This window comes from Pseudorca crassidens, chromosome 13 (genome assembly GCF_039906515.1).
Source record: "Pseudorca crassidens isolate mPseCra1 chromosome 13, mPseCra1.hap1, whole genome shotgun sequence".
Taxonomy (NCBI): Eukaryota; Metazoa; Chordata; class Mammalia; order Artiodactyla; family Delphinidae; genus Pseudorca; species Pseudorca crassidens.
Window position 1 is genome coordinate 7610480 of NC_090308.1, and position 18644 is coordinate 7629123.

Genomic DNA, 18644 nt, shown 5'->3' on the forward strand with positions numbered 1-18644 from the left:
AGCAGCTGGTCCACAGGGACCGTACTGGAAAAAGAAAAATCTTCAAGAGTCTCCCAATTTCAAATGACAGTGGGTCATCAGTTTTATTTCCCAAATCCCTGGACAATATTTTTCCATGCCCTTGAATTGGGTCATAGGTTTTTCTTTTTTTCTGTGTTTAATTTTTATTGGAGTAGAGTTGATTTACAATGTTGTATTAGTTTCAGGTGTACAGCAAAGTGAATCAGTTATACATGTACATATATCCACTCTTTTTTAGATTCTTTTCCCGTATAGGTCATTACAGAGTATTGAGTAGAGTTCCCTGTGCTCTACAGCAGGTCCTTATTAGTCATCTATTTTAGTCTTGGGTTTTTCACCTTATTCTGCCCCTCCCCTATTAGCCTTCCGGCTAATTGTTAGTGGATTATCATCAAGTGAGTCCCTCATATTTTCTGGAAAAAAGGAGAAGAATACATATTGTTTTAAGTGCACATGTCTGATTGTTCTCTTCCAATTCAATCATCAAGGCAACAGTTTGGACTTGCTCCTCCATGGGGTGTGACGCAATCCCGTGAAGGTGGGCTTCACCAGGTCTCGCTGGGCCATGGCCCCTTCACTGTCTTCACCCTCCCTGATCATGTCCACAAGAGCAGGAGGAAGTGGGGAGAGCCCATGTCTGCAAAAATTTCAGAATTTTTCAGGGTGCTGGCCTGGGATTTATAGTGCCACTTGAAGGTTTGACTCTAATTACTATTAGAGTGTGACAGATAAGGTAGGAAGGAACAGTCTCATAATTTCCATCTTTTCAGGATGAATTAAGAAATTGTATCACTTTGAAATATTTTTTTTTTTTTAATCTTTGAAGGTGATAATTCCATGACTGTTTCTGCCCAACACACAACTGGCTTGTTGGGCAGCCAGGCCCACATCAGCAGCTACCTGTTGGCATCGTGAGTCATGGTTGGGGCAATGCCCATGGACCTCGCCCCTCTCCATCTGCCAGCCCTCCATCCTGCTCGGGTCATCTTTTCCCATGTGGACCAAGCAAGTCTACATGCTCTATTCCTAACCTATCGTTCTCAACTTGGAATGAGTCCCTGAAAGACTTGACCTTGGTTTCCAGGTCAGTTTAATTCTGGATGGCCCACATATTTTAATTTAAAATGATAAAACCATAGATGTTATATATTTTTAGCATGTTTTCTTTCCTTCTACATCTGTTTCTGATTTATGATTGTTAACCTTGGCATTAATCTAACCGTGAGTAGCAAATTCATATTAGTTGTGTTGAACAATTAATACAATGCCTTATAAACTTTATTGGAAACTCATGTGTGCTTTTTCCTTGGCTCAATTCCTATTATTTGCTCCTTTTAAGTATTATCATGGATTGTGACTCTTTTTATAGTCTCAGCTTGTTCCAATAGACTCTAATTACTGTTTTCATGATGTTGAAATTGTCCCTGCTTGGCCATTACGAGCCCTCCATATGTAGGCATCTTTGTCTTTTTAGCGTGACCTTAGTCATCCCTGACAGTCTTTGCTCTTTGGCAAAAACGTTCCCCCCACTTTTGAATTTTGAATTTTTCTTGTCCCTATAGGCCTAGCCACAGCAACTCTTTCTGTTTGTTTTTTTTTTTTCGGTACTTTTTTTTTCGGTACGTGGGCCTCTCACTCACAGCAACTCCTTCTGGATCTTAATTTCTTTCAAGCAAGTGTGAACGGGAGACTAAAATATGGGCGCCTGGAGTGCATATGAGATGGTCCCACTGACTCTGTCAGCAGGCAGGGCAGAGGCAGCCTCAACCACGAGCGAAGTTACAAGTATTTCCAAGACACTTGGCCACAAGTTCAAATTTGGACTGAGACTAAGATTAGGCCACAAAAGCTGGCCGTACGCAGGTCAACGACCAAATGTTTAAAGGGTACTTCTTTTAATGAAGAGCTATTCTAGATTTTATTGCTAATATTAATGTCTGGGGTTACGATAGCAGAGCAGATTAAAAACCAAACATTCTTTGGACAGTTAGAGACGTATGGACCTTTGGACTGGACGGCAAACTGTAGAGGGTAGATTATGAGCGCCAGTGTTTGGAGTCAGAGAGGATGTCAGCACATGGAGAAGAAGTCAGAGAGCTGGAGGATGAAGGGCCTGAAATCTAGGCCTGGAAAGGGGAGGAACTTTTTTTTTTTTTTTGGGCGGTACGCGGTCCTCTCACTGTTGTGGCCTCTCCCGTTGCGGAGCACAGGCTCCGGACGCGCAGGTCCAGCGGTCATGGCTCATGGGTCCAGCCGCTCCGCGGCACGTGGGATCCTCCCGGACTGGGGCACGTACCCGCGTCCCCTGCATCGGCAGGCGGACTCTCAACCACTGTGCCACCAGGGAAGCCCGACCACAGGTCTTTGATCATGCCACCAATTCACATTAGAATCTCTTTTCCCCCAATGTACTCCGAAGGGTGCCCAGTATGTTGCCTTTGTGGTTTGTCTCATGCTTAAAGAAATTTAAGTAAAGTTTTTGTGTACTCCAGGAATGAAATCACTTCTTGAACCAGATCTTGAACCAGTTACTACTAACTCACAGTAAACTGAACTCCTCTCTTTGCTATATTTACTGTGATATTCCATAGTTGGCATGAGTTCACCTTCTAGTATCTCCAACAAGAACTAAAAGCAAGAGTGAAATAGAATAAAGTATTCTTAGAATGTAAGTGGCAGAAACGTCTTCCCTAAAATAAAGCACACAGTACCTCTGGTCTCTGGATGAGGAGCATGTTTTATGTGTAAGCGGGACTCGGGGAGAGTTTGCTGGAGGAACCACCATGTTTAAAAACCAAGTGCTGGGCTTCCCTGGTGGCGCAGTGGTTGAGAGTCCGCCTGCTGATACAGGGGACACGGGTTCGTGCCCCGGTCCGGGAAGATCGCACATGCCGCGGAGCGGCTGGGCCCGTGGGCCACGGCCGCTGAGCCTGCGCGTCCGGAGCCTGTGCTCCGCAACGGGAGGGGCCACAACAGTAAGAGGCCCGCGTACCTCAAAAAAAAAAAAAAGTGCCCTCCAAGAAATCTACATGTTGAAATACTTTTGCCAACACAGGCACCTACAAATACAAAGACATTTTCTTTCAGAGAGTGAATAAAACAATACTTATTCTAGGAAACCAGTTACGGAGGTCTATTTTATAACAGTATTTAAATTCTATTGGACCTTCCAAATAATTTAGATAATTAAGTACCTGGTAACCACCAACAGCTTTCACTGGAAAGGATAAGTAGATAAAAGACAGCCAGGGCTTTGAGAGACTTAAAACAAAGAAAATAAAACAAAACAAAGCACAGTGTTCTTTAGAACTGATATTGACTTAGGGGCAGGCAAGTAGGAGGAAAAGCTTAGGGCTTCTGAGCAATTCTTCAGATGATAACTCTGTCCTCATCTCTGCCACCCGGTCCCCAGCGGAGCATCTCTCTCGGGTGCCTGCGAGTTGAATTCTGATGTTTGGACCTGAAGGTAAATCTTGTTTTCTTTGGGCTTTGCTTTCCTGTAGCAATCAAAAATTTAAAATCTAAGTTAAAACACATAATGGGGGACTTTCTTGGTAGCGCAGTGGTTAAGAACTCGCCTGCCAGTGCAGGGGACACGGGTTTGAGCCCTGGTCTGGGAAGATTCCACATGCCGCGGAGCAACAAAGCCCGTGCGCCGCAGCTACTGAGCCCACGTACCACAACTACTGAGCCCACGTGCCACAACTACTGAAGCCCGTGCGCCTAGAGCCCGTGCTCCACAGCAAGAGAAGCCACCGCAATGAGAAGCCCACGCACCACAACGAAGAGTAGCCCCCGCTCACCGCAACTAGAGAAAGCCTGCGCCCAGCAACAAAGACCTAGTGCAGCCAAAAATAAATTAATAAATTAATTAATCAATCAAAATTAATTAATTCAATAAAATACATAATGGCTTGATTAAGAAACTGTTGCAAAGTTGTACCCAGGAATAAGTCTCAAAAGAAGAGGTGAGAACAAGAACAGCAGGTGACAAAGAAGACAAGGGTCAGCAGAGACCGCCAGTGACCAGTTCTGGTTCTCTGCCTGTTTTGCTATGGCCTGTGTGCTAAGAACAGTTTCTTACATTTTTAAATAGTTTTTGAAAATCAAAAATAAAATATTATTTCTTGACACTTGGAAATTAGATGAAATCTAAATTTCAACATCCATAGATAAAGTTGTGCTGGAACTCACAAACCCATTCGTTTGTGTCCTGTCTGTGGCTGCTTCCCTGCTGAAAGGGCAGAACTCAGCAACAGAGACAATGTCCCTGAAGCCAGAAATATTTACTCCCTGGCCCTTTAACAGGAAGAGTTTGCCAACCCTTCACACAGAGCACCTGTTGTGTTGCTGCCTCACTCCATCACCTGACAGTCAACATTCCATTTTGAAGCTGGGGACTTTGAGGGTATCTGTCATTATTGCTTTCATCTGTAGAATGGGTATGCTAATGACAGGAGCTGCCTCGCCATGTTTTGGGAGGATGGAGTGAGAAGGCACCTGAAACTCAGTGAAGCTGACGCACCATGAGCCCTCTGTTAGCTAGAGCTACCACTACTCCCATTCCCTGGCCTTGTTTCCTGGAAAGTAGGGAAGAAGGTGTCATTGAAATGATCTCTCCGGCAATAGACTGTGGCCACTATTTATGGAATTAGGATAGCGGAGAAAGCAGATAATGAAATAAGTGATGATTATACTTTGTGCAGGGCATTATCAAGAACACAGGGTGAACAGGGAGGTGCTGGGCTCAGAGCAGAAGCCCCTGGCCTCACCTGGCAGGCCAGGAATGGCTATGAAGATGGAGTGAAGGGATAAACACAACATCTTAAAAGATGAGAAAGTGCCTATTAACAAATTATAATGAAACATTTTAAAATCAGAGAGTCAACCTTAGCTATATATGTCTACGACTTGGGACCAACAAGAAGCTTATTGCCAGCAATTACAAGATGTGTTTGCAGTTAAAATAGAGTGTCTGTCCCTTATCAGCACTGAGAAATGCAGATTTCCTCAAAGCGAGGAGCACAGAGGGCCTGAACAGGTATCGACTGTCATTAAAAGTTCAGGTTTCCGGGTTCCCTCATTCATTTACCAAGTCAGAAACCTAGAAGGCCCAGGAGTCTGCATTCTTCTGCATACTAAGTTTGAGAGTCACTGAGGAAATCACACCATATGCAAGAAGAATGGAGAGAATCTAAGATTTATTGAATACCTACTATGTGCCAGGCAATGGATTAGTCGCTATCACCTACTTTATCTCATTGAACTTTCACGGCAACCCTCTCAAGTATTATCATGGCTATTCTTCAGGTGAGGAAATGAAGGTTATAGGGTTCCATGACATTCCCAAAGTCACTTGGCCAAGTAGGCGACCACCCCTGGACTGAACCCAGGCCCTAATGAGTCCACGGAGTCTATTCTCTACTTCCCAGGGACACGTGTGTCCTTACGGTGGGATCCAGAGAACCGAGCCTGTAACGACCACATCATCAAATGCTTTGTCTTTCTTCCTTTCCTTTTTTTGTTTTTTCTGGTACGCGGGCCTCTTACTGTTGTGGCCTCTCCCGTTGCGGAGCACAGGCTCCGGACGCGCAGGCTCAGCGGCCATGGCTCACGGGCCCAGCCGCTCCGCGGCATGTGGGATCTTCCCGGACCGGGGCACGAACCCGCGTCCCCTGCATCGGTAGGCAGACTCTCAACCACTGCACCACCAGGGAAGCCCCTTCCTTCCTTTTTTATGGCTTTAAGGGTAGGACCTGGGACTCCATTGAGCACTTGTCCCCATCATAGGAATGAAAGTTTTTAGTCATTCTTCTTTGTGAAGAAAGTCACTAAGGAATCTGAACCAACAATCGCTAAAAAGACAAAAGATTGATTTAAAAATAACTTCCAACTCAGAGCTGTTAACTCGGGGGGTGACCTAGGGACCTTGGTGCTCCATGTGCCCAGTATCACAGACAAATCATTCTATCTCACAGTTTAGACCAGATGACTGTCTGCCCCAGCGCCCAGAGCTCACCTCCGCAGGTTCTCCGCGTCCTTGATGGTCTCTGGCAAAGCGACCCCCTTGGTCTCCGGAAGAAGCAGCGTCATTCCCCCGGCAACTAGCCCCAAAGCCGCTTCAGATGAGACAGATTTCACATGGAGCCATTAGAGCATGGTCAATACCATTTACATACGATGACAGCTAACTAAAGAGATGCCTAGGTAACACGCGTGTGAGGGTCACTTTTAAAAAGTTGGGAACATCTAGAAAATTAAAGCAATAGAATAACTGGGGAAATGGCAGAGTAAGAAAAGGGCATATTGTCTTTGTTTTACTTCCACATAAGTATCTAGTTCCACAGTAACTGATGTTTAAGTATTAAGGGGATTTATTGATTCAGGTACTTCAAAAACAATGTGGGACTCAATTTTGACTAGTTACTATATATACAAAATACTATATTAATTTAACATAATACAATATAGTATTTGTATATACTAACTATAATTTATATATTATCATTTATATTCAGTAACTATAATATATGTTATATACAATAATTTGTTGTCATATATAATAATATATAATTATATAATACTTTATAACATACATTATATATAAACTATAACATTATATTACAGTTACTATATATAAATATTATGTTACCATATATACATTTGATATGGAGCCTAGGTGATATGTATGTGGGCAGTGTGGGCCTCTCTTGTTACTCATCACTCCCCATCGCCCCTCGTGGGTTCGCCTGGGCCCAGGCCTGGAAACTCTCTACATGGGCAGCCGTTTTGCCCTCCACCGAGTGGTAGGTTTGGGAAGAGGTGGGAGAGTCCCCTCCTCCTTCTCTAACCCAATATAATCAGTAACAAAGCTGATACTAAACTTTGATTCCCATTTGTCCCCCTGTGTCTGCTGTCAATTGTTAAGATCTGGAAGCAGAACAGGGATGATAATCTAGCATCTTCAAACCTCTAGCAATTACATGTTAAATACACAAAAATTGGGAGTCAAATTCGTAAGAAACCAGGAGGCTATGTCAAATGTTCTCTCCGATTCTATTCCATAGAATGAATTATTGGACTCCAGAGCCGTAGGACATAAACCTCTGGCCCCCACCTTCTAGGAACAGCATCTTATCTTCCCCGTGAGGCAAGACAGAGTGATCCAGGAGCCAATGAAAGAGCAGGGGCCATCCTTCCCTTCTGTACACTCGCTGAGGGGTACCATTTGCTCATCAAATAGTTCTCGAGTATTCACACTGAGCTGGAAACAAGGAATGATAAATGTTCCACGAAGTCTTACCAAACAAAATGAGTGGTAAGCCTTGCCAAACCTCCATCAGCCTGAAGACCAGGAAGGGGGTGATGACCCCACCCAAGTCACACAGGGAGGAACACACCATCACTCCAAGGTTCCTGATAAAATACAGAGAACAAAAAAGATGACATCTCTGTGAATCAATTTTCCAAATGATAAACTTGTTTTAAAGCAAACACACCATTCCTGAACCTCCAGGGAGGGGAGAGGGGCTGGAGATGGAGTTAATCACTGATGATTTAATCAATCACACCTACATAATGTGCCGAGAGGGTGGCACACCCCAACTCCACAGGGATAGAAGCGCCTGTGCTCAGGACCCTTCCAGACCTTGCCCTGTGTACCTTTTCATCTGGCTGTTTCTATCCTTTATAATAAACCAGTAAATGTAAGTGCTTCCCTGAGTTCTGTGAGCCATTACAGTAAGTTACTGAACTCAAGGAGGGGGTCACGGGAATCTGATTTATAGCCAGTGGTCAGAAGTGTAGGTGTACAATGAGGGGCTTGCAACTAGCATCTAAAGTAAGGGCAGTCATGTGGGACGAAGCCTTAACCTGTGAAGTCTGCACTAATTCCAGGTAGTTAATGTCAGAATTGGATTGTAAGAATTGTTTGGAGATTGGAGAATTGGTTGGTGTCATTAGAGTTCTTTCTTTCACATAGAGGGACAGGGAAGGATAAAGAGAGGATATTAAGAAATGGAGGACAAAGAAAGCCAGAGGGGAAATGTAAGGAAACTGTCTACTTGAAATGACCTCCCTCTTCATCCCTGACAATAGTCTTTGCTCTGAAGTCTACTCTGTCTTATAGGAATATAGCCACTCTGGCTTTCTTTTTATGAGTGTTCACATGGAATATCTTTTCCATACTTCTACTTTTAAACTATCTCTGCCCTTAAATTTAAAGTTAGTTTCTTGTAGACGGCATACAGTTGGGTCTTTTTTTTGCCAACCTGATATCATTTTCCTTATTTCTGAAAGACTTTTACATTTCTTGTAGTACAGGTCTGCTTGCGACGAACTTGTTCAGCTTTTATATATCTGAAAAAGGTTTTATTTTCCATCCATTTTTTGTAAGTTTATTTTTTGATGAGTCAAGAATTCTAGGTTGACAGTTTTTCTTTCAGTACGTCAAAGATGTTGTTCTACCACCTTCTTGTTTGCATTGTTTCCAATGAGAAATCTACTGGCCTTATTATCTTTGTTCCTTTTTCTGATGTCTTTTTTCTCTGACTGCTTTTTAAGGTTTCTGTGATGTGCCTTTCTTGATGTTGTGTGTGTGTGTTCTGGGTCAGTTTGTTCTGTTACACGGCATATGCCACTCCAAATTATAAATCCAAGCATTCTTTTATTTTCAGACATTTTCTTCAAGTTTTTTTTTTTCTTGACGTTCTTTTGTTTCATTATTTCAATTATCTTCTGGGGAACATATGTTTAAACGTGATCTCTAAGCCTTTTAAATTCTGTTTATTTCAATCTTACTTTGCAATTCTTAGGCCTGTCTTGCCTTTACTATATCAGTTCTCCTTTGTAATGCTTTCAAAGTAGTTTTCATTTGTCAAATATTTTAATCTTTCTTTTTGTTTTTTTTAGCCTGAGCTGACTTCATCTATTGTCTTATCACATAGTCTCCCAAGAACTTGCATCTCTGCTTTACACTCTTTTTTTTTTTTTTTTTTTTTTGCGGTACGCGGGCCTCTCACTGTTGCGGCCTCTCCCGTTGTGGAGCACAGGCTCCGGACGTGCCGGCTCAGCGGCCATGGCTCACGGGCTCAGCCGCTCCGCGGCATGTGGAATCTTCCTGGACCGGGGCACGAACCCGTGTCCCCTGCATCGGCAGGCGGACTCTCAACCACTGCGCCACCAGGGAAGCCCTACACTCTTATTTTATAGAGATGATTGATTCATTAATATTTTGCATTTAGCTGTAGTATATTTGGCCACACTTTTTATTTGCTTTCTGACAATATTTATCCCTGTGCATTTTCTTCATTTGCCATTTGCTTTTCCTCTTCCTTTCCCCCTTTCATCTCATGATATATTTGTATAGCTCCTGGGCAAGTTACTTTTTAAGTTATTCTTCTTCTTTTAGTACTATGATTTCTTTCTGTATCAGCTATTTTAGAAGGATTTGTGGGGAGGGGCACGTTCTAGGCTACTAGACGTTTTCTTTCTGACCAGGGTTGTCTGTGATGAGATGCGTTGGCCTCTCTTATCCCTAGTCTACAGGGGCTGACAGTACAGGACTTCTCACCCTGCAGGGTCTCTCTCTTCCACCCCACCTCACAGCACACTGCTCCCTCAAAGGTTCCTGAATGTTCTCCCACAGCCTTGCCCTCCCTGGCTCATCTCCAGCCACACAACACCCAGGGGAGGAAGCACACGCCCCCAGCCCTGCATCCTCCCTGTTATTGCAGCAAGGGCTTGTGGGTTAGACCCTTCAATGTACACTTCCTGCTTTGGAAAACCACTGGCCTTGTCTCAAATTTGCCGCCACAGGGAGCTTCCCTGGAGTCTTCCAGACCCTCTTAGACTCACTGCATTAGGCAGCCCTTCTTGTTCACTATTGTCTTTCAGGGTCATCCTAGTTTCAAAAATGGCATTTGCATTTTTTTTTCTTCTGTTTCTCATTCTTCTAATAGCATTAGTGTGATTTCCAAGAGGAGGAAAAAAAGACACCCTTATTTTTTTTTACAATTTTAAGAAAATAAGTCTTAAAAAGAGAGAAAAATTTGATAAGCACACAGACGCTAGACAAAGTGAAGAACTAGGCCCCTTCTTTAAAGTTCATACATCTGTGATACTTCATTCGTTCATTCTACAAGCACCAGGTGACTGGTTAGTATAGCTATAGAACAGTGTCAGGAGGTACAGAGAGGTATGACATGTAGTTCCTGCTTTCAAGGAGCTCATAATATAGTGATGAGGTAAAAGCAGGAGGATGATTTTCAACACAAGGCAGAGCAAACTGAAGCCAAAAGAACGTTCTTGACAATATATGTTGCAGACAGTTAGAAGGAGGACGCCGTTCAACTCTAAAACCTCCTATGAATAAGAAGCAGGGTCAAAATGGTTTAACTAGAAACTGTTTGCACTTGAAGTGTTTGTAAAGTAATAATCCCTTTTTTCCAATTTCAATTTGATTCAATTGATTGAAAATATCGAAACTTTCATGACTGCCTTACTTTTGTGTGTGGTGTGTGTGGATCAAGTTTAAGTTATTTCTAAACACCTGGCCTCCCTTCCTAATTACTGAGAATCCTCATCAGACTGACTCTCTGCACAAACAGTCAAGGGCTCCTTGAGGACATGTCACTTGGCCTTCTTCCACCCAGCGCCAGGCGCTCAGTACCTTAGGCAGTTTACATTCTGAGTCAGTCCCCTGGGTCCAGTGGCCATGACAATGGAATTGTTTGGCCCGGCTATTTTAGACTCGGCTCAGAACTGCCAGATGTAGGTTTTTCTCCTTCATTTGTCTTCGTCTGTTTGTACTCATTCCAAGCAACCTTTTCCAGATGAGGATATGAGAGAGGGCCTTTTAACGAAGGGATGGGCAGGAGAGAGGAAAGAGTGAATCAGAGTCACCCTTGTGTCTTCTGGCATAGGGAGGGGTTCTGAGAGCTGTCCCGCTGTAAGAGGGGGATATGGGGAGCTGGAATATTTCTTAGGCTTCACTGGTCTGATGACATGGGGAGAAGAAACAATTTATACAGAGGAAAAACGAGTTTAAGGAAATCTGCCAAATTCTAACAAAGATCAGAATTAAAGCTTTAAATAAAGTGGTTAATTACTTTTACAATAAAAATGCTCTTCATCTGGGGCTTCCCTGGTGGCGCAGTGGTTGAGAGTCCGCCTGCCATTGCAGGGGACACGGGTTCGTGCCCCGGTCCGGGAAGATCCCACATGCCGCGGAGCGGCTGGGCCCGTGAGCCATGGCCGCTGAGCCTGCGCGTCCGGAGCCTGTGCTCCGCAACGGGAGAGGCCACAGCAGTGAGAGGCCCGCGTACACCAAAAAAAAAAAAAAAATGCTCTTCATTTAAACGAAGTCTTCTAAGATACAGATGATAACAAGTCCATGCAAAGACGCTCAACATTATTAGTAATTAGGACAATGTAAATCAAACTCACAATAATAGCTCTTTCCGTGCCGATAGTGCCCTCGCAAACATGGTGGACGTTCCTAAAGCCCGCCGGACTTTCTGTAAGAAGTGTGGCAAGCACCAACCCCACAAAGTGACACAGTACAAGAAGGGCAAGGATTCTCTCTGTGCCCAGGGAAAGCGGCGGTATGACCGGAAGCAGAGTGGCTATGGTGGGCCGACTAAGCCGATTTTCTGGAAAAAGGCTAAAACTACAAAGAACATTGTGCTGAGGCTTGAACGCGTTGAGCCGAACTGCAGATCTAAGAGGATGCTGGCTATTAAGAGATGCAGGCATTTTGAGCTGGGAGGAGATAAGAAGAGAAAGGGCCAAGTGATCCAGTTCTGAGCTTCATGTTTTGTTTTGTTATGAAGACAATAAAAATTTGAGATTGTTTACTTCGTTTAGTTTCAATTGTTTATTTATTTATTTATTTTGGAAGGGAAATAAACTAGTCCCATCAATAAAATTCTCCTTGGGGAAAAAAAAAAGTCACAGTAATACCACCATTTCCGAGAATTACTTATTTTTTCAAAAGCTGGCGACACCAAGGACTGATGAGGATGTAGAACGACCAGCTCTCTCACGTGCAGCTGGTGGAACAGAAAATGGTGCGGCCACTTTGAAAAACATTTGGACAGTTTCTCATGAATTTAAACTCACATCCACCACGTGACCCACAAAGCAACAATGACTGCAATTACCAAACACGAAACACACTCATACTATGTCTTAATATTGACGTTCAGTCCAGGAATCCTCCACTGTAACCGCTCCTTTACTTTGCAGTGAAAATTGATTTGTATATTTTTTGCCTCTGAGTCCTTGTGGGATTTTTTTTTTTTATTCAAACAGAAAGTCACAAAAATTATAATCACCCTCATCAGTTCACTCAGTCCCACGTAATTAATCACTCCTAAGTTTTTACCTAAGAGGAATGAAGACATATGTCCACTCAAAGACCTGCATGTGAATTCTTATGGGCAGGTGTATCGTAATTACCCCAATCTGGAAAGAGCCCAAACCTCCATGAGCTGGGAGATGGACAGACACATCCTGGCACATCTTCCACACACGGGACACTACTCAGCAATAAGAAGGAGCGAAGCACTGATACACGCCACAGCGTGGACGGGTCCCGTGATGCCGAGTGAAAGAAGCCAAACACAATAGGCTACACGCTATGTTATTTCATTTACGTAATATTCCAGAAAAGGCAAAACCACAGGGAGAGAAATCAGACCAGTGGTTGCCAGGTACTGGAGGTGGGAGGGGAGAAGATGGCCCACAAAGGGATATGAGGAAGCATTTGGAGGTGATGGAAATGTCTCTATATTACATCGACTGTGATGGTGGTGAAACGAGTATAATCAACACTAATCAAACTGTACCTTTTAGGGGGAATTTTGCTCTAAGAAAATTCTACTTCAACAAACCTGGCTTTAAGCAATGAGTCATCTAAGCCTGTTGCTATGTTTACAGAGTCATCATGGGAAAAGCATCAGCTTCAAGGTCAGAAAGAAGTGGGTTCTTGGTTGCCAAGAGGGTGAGGGGGTGGGGGAAGGATAGTCTGGGAGTTTGGGATTAGCAGATGCAAACTATTATATACAGAATGGATAAACAACAAGGTCCTACTGTAGAGCACAGGGAACTATATTCAATATCCTGTGATAAACCATAATGGGAAAGAATATGAAAAAGAATATATATACATATTATGCATAACTGAATCACTTTGTTGTACAGCAGAAATTAACACAACATTGTAAATCAACTATACTTCAATGAAAGAAAGAGAGAGAGAGAAAGGAAGGAAGGAAGGAAGGAAGGAAGGAAGGGGGAGGGAGAGAAAGAAAGAAAGAAAGTGGGTTCTTGTCTGGGCCCTGCCACTTTCTAGCTGTGTGACTCTTGGAAGGTCTCTTTCTCTTTGTAAACCTCAGTTTTCTCATATGTAAAATGGGGATCACAATGGTATTATAGGATGACCCGCAGCCCATGTCTGGCAATGCTCTGTCACTGTACAAGTATGAACTGCTCTTAAGCAACTTATGTCCAGAGGTGTCAGTGGAGCTGCGGAAGTTTAGACAACTGGTCGGCGCTAAGGACAGGGCTGCACCTCAGCCTCCCACGCGCCGCGCAGGGCTCTCTCCTCTGTGCCAGGTGCCTTTCTCTTGCACTTGCCCTCCGTGCAGGGCACGATGCGACCCTTAGTCCACTGAACCTGTGCATTTCACCTTCTCTACCAGGTTAGGCGAGGCCCCGTCTTTGATGCCCAGCCCCCATCTCAGTATCAGACAATCCACCCTTGGGGCATCTTGGCGGATGGTACTCACCGAGCCTGGCTGGCCCACAGCTCTGCCAGCGGCCACCCAGCCCACACCACCGTGCACTCACCTGAGGAACGTAGGGTACAACTCAGCATTCACCAGGCACACCATCTGGAACGCGAGGGTGATTCCCATTCGGCCAACACAAGCTACCACGATATTCAACCAGTGCAGATCTGGAGAAGAAACACACAGAGGGCGTGGAGAGCAAGTGAGGACTGTGCCCGTGGAGTTGCCGGGAAAAGCCGTGATCGGAACCTTGGACTTCAGAGCTGGAAGGGCCGGAAAGATTGTCTTATCTGACCCCTCCATTGTGGATACGTAAACTGAGTCCTGAAAGGTTTCGGGACTTGATGATGACGCATGAGGGGAGGCCCCGCTGGGCAGAGGGACGAATGTGCTTTTCGAATCTCAGCTCGGCCTTCCGTCAGCGGTGGGACCTGGCAAATGCTTTACTTCTTCTTCTTTTTTTTTTTTAATCAATTAATTTATTTATATTTTGGCTGTGTTGGGTAGTTGTAGCTGTGGCTCACGGGCTCTAGAGCGCAGGTTCAGCAGTTGTGGCTCACGGGCTTAGTTGCTCCGCGGCATGTGGGATCTTCCCGGACCAGGGATCGAACCCATGTCCCCTGCATTGACAGGCGGATTCTTAACCACTGCACCACCAGGGAAGTCCACGATTTACTTCTTCATGCTTCAGTCTTCTCAGTTGTAAAATGGGAATAATTTTACCCAGCTCATAGGTTGTTGTGAGATTTAGAGATAATACGTGTCAGATGTGCACCGTGACCACGCCATCAGTGTTGGCTTTTTAATTATCGTGGATACTGTGGTTGCTGGCATGGTGCCTGAAATATAATAGGTCCTCAACAGCATGGTTCTCTCGGGCAGAAGTCCTGGGGCTGGTAGACCAGATTTCTCATCCTCAGTCGAGTGTTCATTTCCCAACACATTTTTAACCCAAACACCTTTCAGAACAGTCTGAGAACATGAGGAAAGCGAACCCTCGTCTCCTCCCAGGAGACTGCTCTCGGTTCTTGATTAGCTGGAGGTACAGGAAGCCCTCTCCTTCCTGGGGCACCATCATCCACTTCACTTGGTTGGTAGGTGTTTACCCGAGCCCTAAACCACCAGTGGCTCCTGAGACAGACCAGCTCACCAACAAAGCCTCTGGGGTCACAGACAGCGTGTCATCTTGGCCCTTGTCCCCACGAGCCGGCTACCCATGGAAGGTATGCTTCCTTCACTCCGCCAGCATGAGGCTCCCGGGAGAGCGGAGCCGGTGGCCCTAAGACCCAGACAGCCCAGGGCCATCATAGTCTCTCCAGGTCTCAGCTGCCCTCCGCCTGGTGGAGAACCCAAGTCAAGCCTTTAGTGAGGGACCACACCTCCCAGCTCCGAAAAGATAGAAGATAAAGGAATTCACTCAGATATCTAGAGGGGGGCCCTTGTCACAAATTCTGTGGCCTTTGATCGATTTGGCAAGATGCTCTACTGGACATGCACAGCATCCCTGCCCTCAGAGAACTGCCCTGCCTCTGTCAGGGCCCAGGCCGCCCTCCTCAGCAGCCAGAGGGCCCAGTTAGAGCCACAGTCCTGCCACGTGGCCGCCCTGTGCAGAGCCAGGTGGTTTCCTTTCATGATCGGGATAAAATCCACGCTGGCATCTCCTGCTAACCCCTGACCTCACTCTGGCTGTCCTCGCCCCCGCCTGCCCAGCCCCAGTCACAAGGGTCCCGCCGCTCCTCCTCCAGTGCCAGCTCTCCCCATCCACGGGGTCCTCGCTCTTGCTGCTCCCCTGCCTGCAAAGCTCCTTCCCCGGATGCTTACGTGGCTCGTCCCCACTTCATTCAGGTTTCCTAAGGCCACCTGTGACCACCAGACAAAGAATTATCGCCCTGTCCCTCTCCCTCCTTCTCTTTTTCATCTAGAACATAAGCTCCACAAAACAGAAACTTTCTCTGCTTTGCTCACATCTGAGATCCTAGGGCCGAGGTGCTGCTACATCGAGTGCATAGAAGTGACTGAAATATTTCCTTGCTGTGGGGGGGTGGGTGGCAGTGAAGGTTTATCATCTAATGTGATGGGGACTAAATGGGGGCAAGCGGAGAGGGCGGGCACTGGGAGGAGGGTCCTGCGGGGGGCGCAGGACAGAGGGGGTGATGCCTGAGTCACCTCTCAGCTTAGGAATCACCTAAGGTTTATCCCTGAGGTGATAAACAGTCTCGACCTCAGGCTCCCTCTCAGCACTCCATGCTGTGACTAAAAAATAAAAATAAAAAGCTGCCCATTCATTCCATTTTACCAGGATTCCAGAAAAAGGGAGATGGGGAGAGAATGGGTAAGATCGATTTCAGATGCACTCTGCCTCTTTTCCTGCCTTCTTTGTTCTCTCTCCACAAAAGGAGGGAGAAAAAAACTTGAGTTGCCTTTTCCCATCTCTTTAAATTTCCAGCGCGATCTATAGAACCTGGTTCTTGGGAATACAGATTTTACAGGACGTCTCCCGTAATATCCTACCCAAAAGCCTGCCCAACCGACTCAAACCAATGAGCTCAGAGCACAAGCAATAAAAACTGAGAAAATAGCAAATCTGCCTTCGTATTTTTTTAACATTTCCAAAAGTAACCGATGAGAAAGGCAATTTATGTACTTCAATTAAAACCACCCAAATGAATCTCCTTTGGCTTATCTTGGATTGCTAAGAATTATGGAGTAAAGCACACAGGCACCAAAATGGCTGGTGTTAGAAAGGCCAGCATACCAAGCATTGGTGAGGACGTGCAGCCATGGGAATGCTCACGCATCGCGGTGGGAGCGTGAATTGGTCCAACCGCATGGAAAGCTGTCTGGCTATATCTGCTAAAACTAACATACATCCCCCTCGTAGCAAGGGAAATGACTGTCCACGAAAAGATGTGCCCGAATGTTCACTGCAGCCTTAATCCCAATAGGCAGACACTGGAGGCCACACAACTGTCAATCAACAGTGGCGTGGATATATAGTGGGGTATTCATACACTGGGATGCCTCACGATAAGGAAGAAGTTCAAACTTCACTCTCGTGACAACGTGGACGAACCTCGTGGACGTAAGGATGAGCAAATGAAGTGAGGCCACACAGAGCACGTGTGGTATGGTTCCGTTTGTATGAAGTTCAAGAACAGTCAACATTAATCTGCAGTGGCAGAGACCAGGGTAGTGGTGACCCACGCAGGGGTGGTGAATACTGACGGTCAAGGAGGGTGAGGAAACCTTCCGAGATGTTGGCAATGTTCTTTATCTTTTTGTAGGTCGTGGTGCCCAGACATACACTTATGTAAAAATTCACTGGCTTGAACACTTATAATGGGCTCATTGTACGTATGTTATACCTCAACGTAAATGTTTTAAAAAATGATTCTAGACTCGGGTAATGCCTTGTCTTTGTGTCTGTGCCAGAGGCTTATGAAAGAGTTAACACACCATTCCCACAATTCAATGACCCGGAAGATGATGAAAGTGGACCACTCACCGTGTGAGATAAAGATCATGAGGAAGCAGGCTGCCCCCACCACCAGATTGGACCCAGCCAGCGGGTAGAGGCAGCCGAAGCGCTCGATGGTGACGAGGATGATGAAGGCCGCCGGGAATTCGACCAGAGCAGAGTAGAAGAAATCCAGATAGAGGTTCCCGCCGGTGACGCCCATGTGCATGATGAGGCCCTGGTAGAGTACGGAGCTGGTGAGCCTGAGCAGGGAGGAGAGGCCGGGTCAAAGGCAAGCTCCTGGGAGGAGGGGAGATTTAGGATTCTGGCTGGGAGGATAAAGGACACCGCGAGCTGGGTGTAGAATGTTCTAGAGCGATATGAGAAGGGGGGATCAAAATCAAGAAAGGGGCCCTTGAGGGGCCCTCGATGAGACCCTCCTTTCACAATTTATGGGAGGGTGTGACTTACAGGATAGGTTCCCGTTTTCGAGAAATGGCAAACAATGGTAGCTACTGTTTACCGCGCACCTGGGTGCTGGCCCTGCCCTGAGCACTGCATATGCCCTACCTCATCAGATGCTCCAATGGCCTCCAAGGGGACGGGCAGGAGAAGGCAGTGGTGAGTGAGCAGTTTCAGGAATCAGACTGCTGTATGAGCTGTGTGGTCTTAAGTAAGTTAACTAACCTCTCTGCGCCTCAATTCCTTCAGCTGTGAATTTGGGTTGTCTTGAGAATTCATTGAGGTAATGGACAAGACGTGCTCAGTATAGTTCCGGGCACAGAGTGGGCACTCAGTGAAGGTGAGATTTTACTGCTGTCATTGTTGTCTCTCCAAGGGCAAGGACCCAGAACACACCAGGGTGGAGAAGTCGGCCAAGTCTTTCCAGCTCCACAGTGGTCCTCCCTCCACACATCACACCATCTTTAACAGGCACTATCCCCTTACTCTTTTTACCTCATTTCCCGCTGCACGACCCCTTCATCCATATTGGAGGAAAGAATAGCAGTGTCACAGAAAATGGCACACAGACCGATGGGGACCAGCACAGCCACTCCCACTCAGGGGGGAATTCAGAGAGTCCCATGTGTCACTTTTGGTCAAACTACATAATTTTGGAACGTTGAATGATTCTACCGGTACAGCTGTTCCTCACTATCCTTTGGGGATTGGTTCCAGGAGCCCCCAGGATACCAAGATCCAAGGATGCTTAAGACCCTTGTATTTGCATAGAACTTATGCACATCCTCCCGTATACTTGAAATCATCTCTAAATAACTTATTATACCTAATATAATGTAAATGCTATGTAAATAGTTGCTAGCATGCAGCAAATTCAAGTTTTGCTTTTGGGGACTCTCTGGAATTTTTTT

General features: G+C 45.5%; 2 protein-coding genes across 3 annotated transcripts in view; one reads left to right on the forward strand and one right to left on the reverse strand.

The window, feature by feature from the left end:
* Nucleotides 1-3320: 3320 nt before the first annotated feature.
* LOC137204930 (solute carrier family 22 member 1) overlaps nt 3321-18644 on the reverse strand; it is a 32931-nt gene continuing 17607 nt past the window's right edge. Inside the window, exons 7-11 of one of the 2 annotated variants that reach the window (XM_067702920.1) lie at nt 17320-17534; nt 13873-13981; nt 7325-7437; nt 6041-6140; nt 3321-3518 (exon numbers count right to left, since the gene is read on the reverse strand). In XM_067702920.1, coding sequence (XP_067559021.1) covers nt 3410-3518; nt 6041-6140; nt 7325-7437; nt 13873-13981; nt 17320-17534 — 646 coding nt within the window. In that variant the 3' untranslated portion in view covers nt 3321-3409. The remainder of the gene's footprint in view (nt 3519-6040; nt 6141-7324; nt 7438-13872; nt 13982-17319; nt 17535-18644) is intronic. The other variant, XM_067702921.1, reaches the window with a different exon arrangement.
* On the forward strand, nt 11481-11881 carry LOC137204929 (large ribosomal subunit protein eL42-like). Its single transcript, XM_067702919.1, has one exon. It carries the CDS (start codon nt 11506-11508, stop codon nt 11824-11826), a length of 321 nt encoding a protein of 106 aa, XP_067559020.1. The 5' UTR covers nt 11481-11505; the 3' UTR covers nt 11827-11881.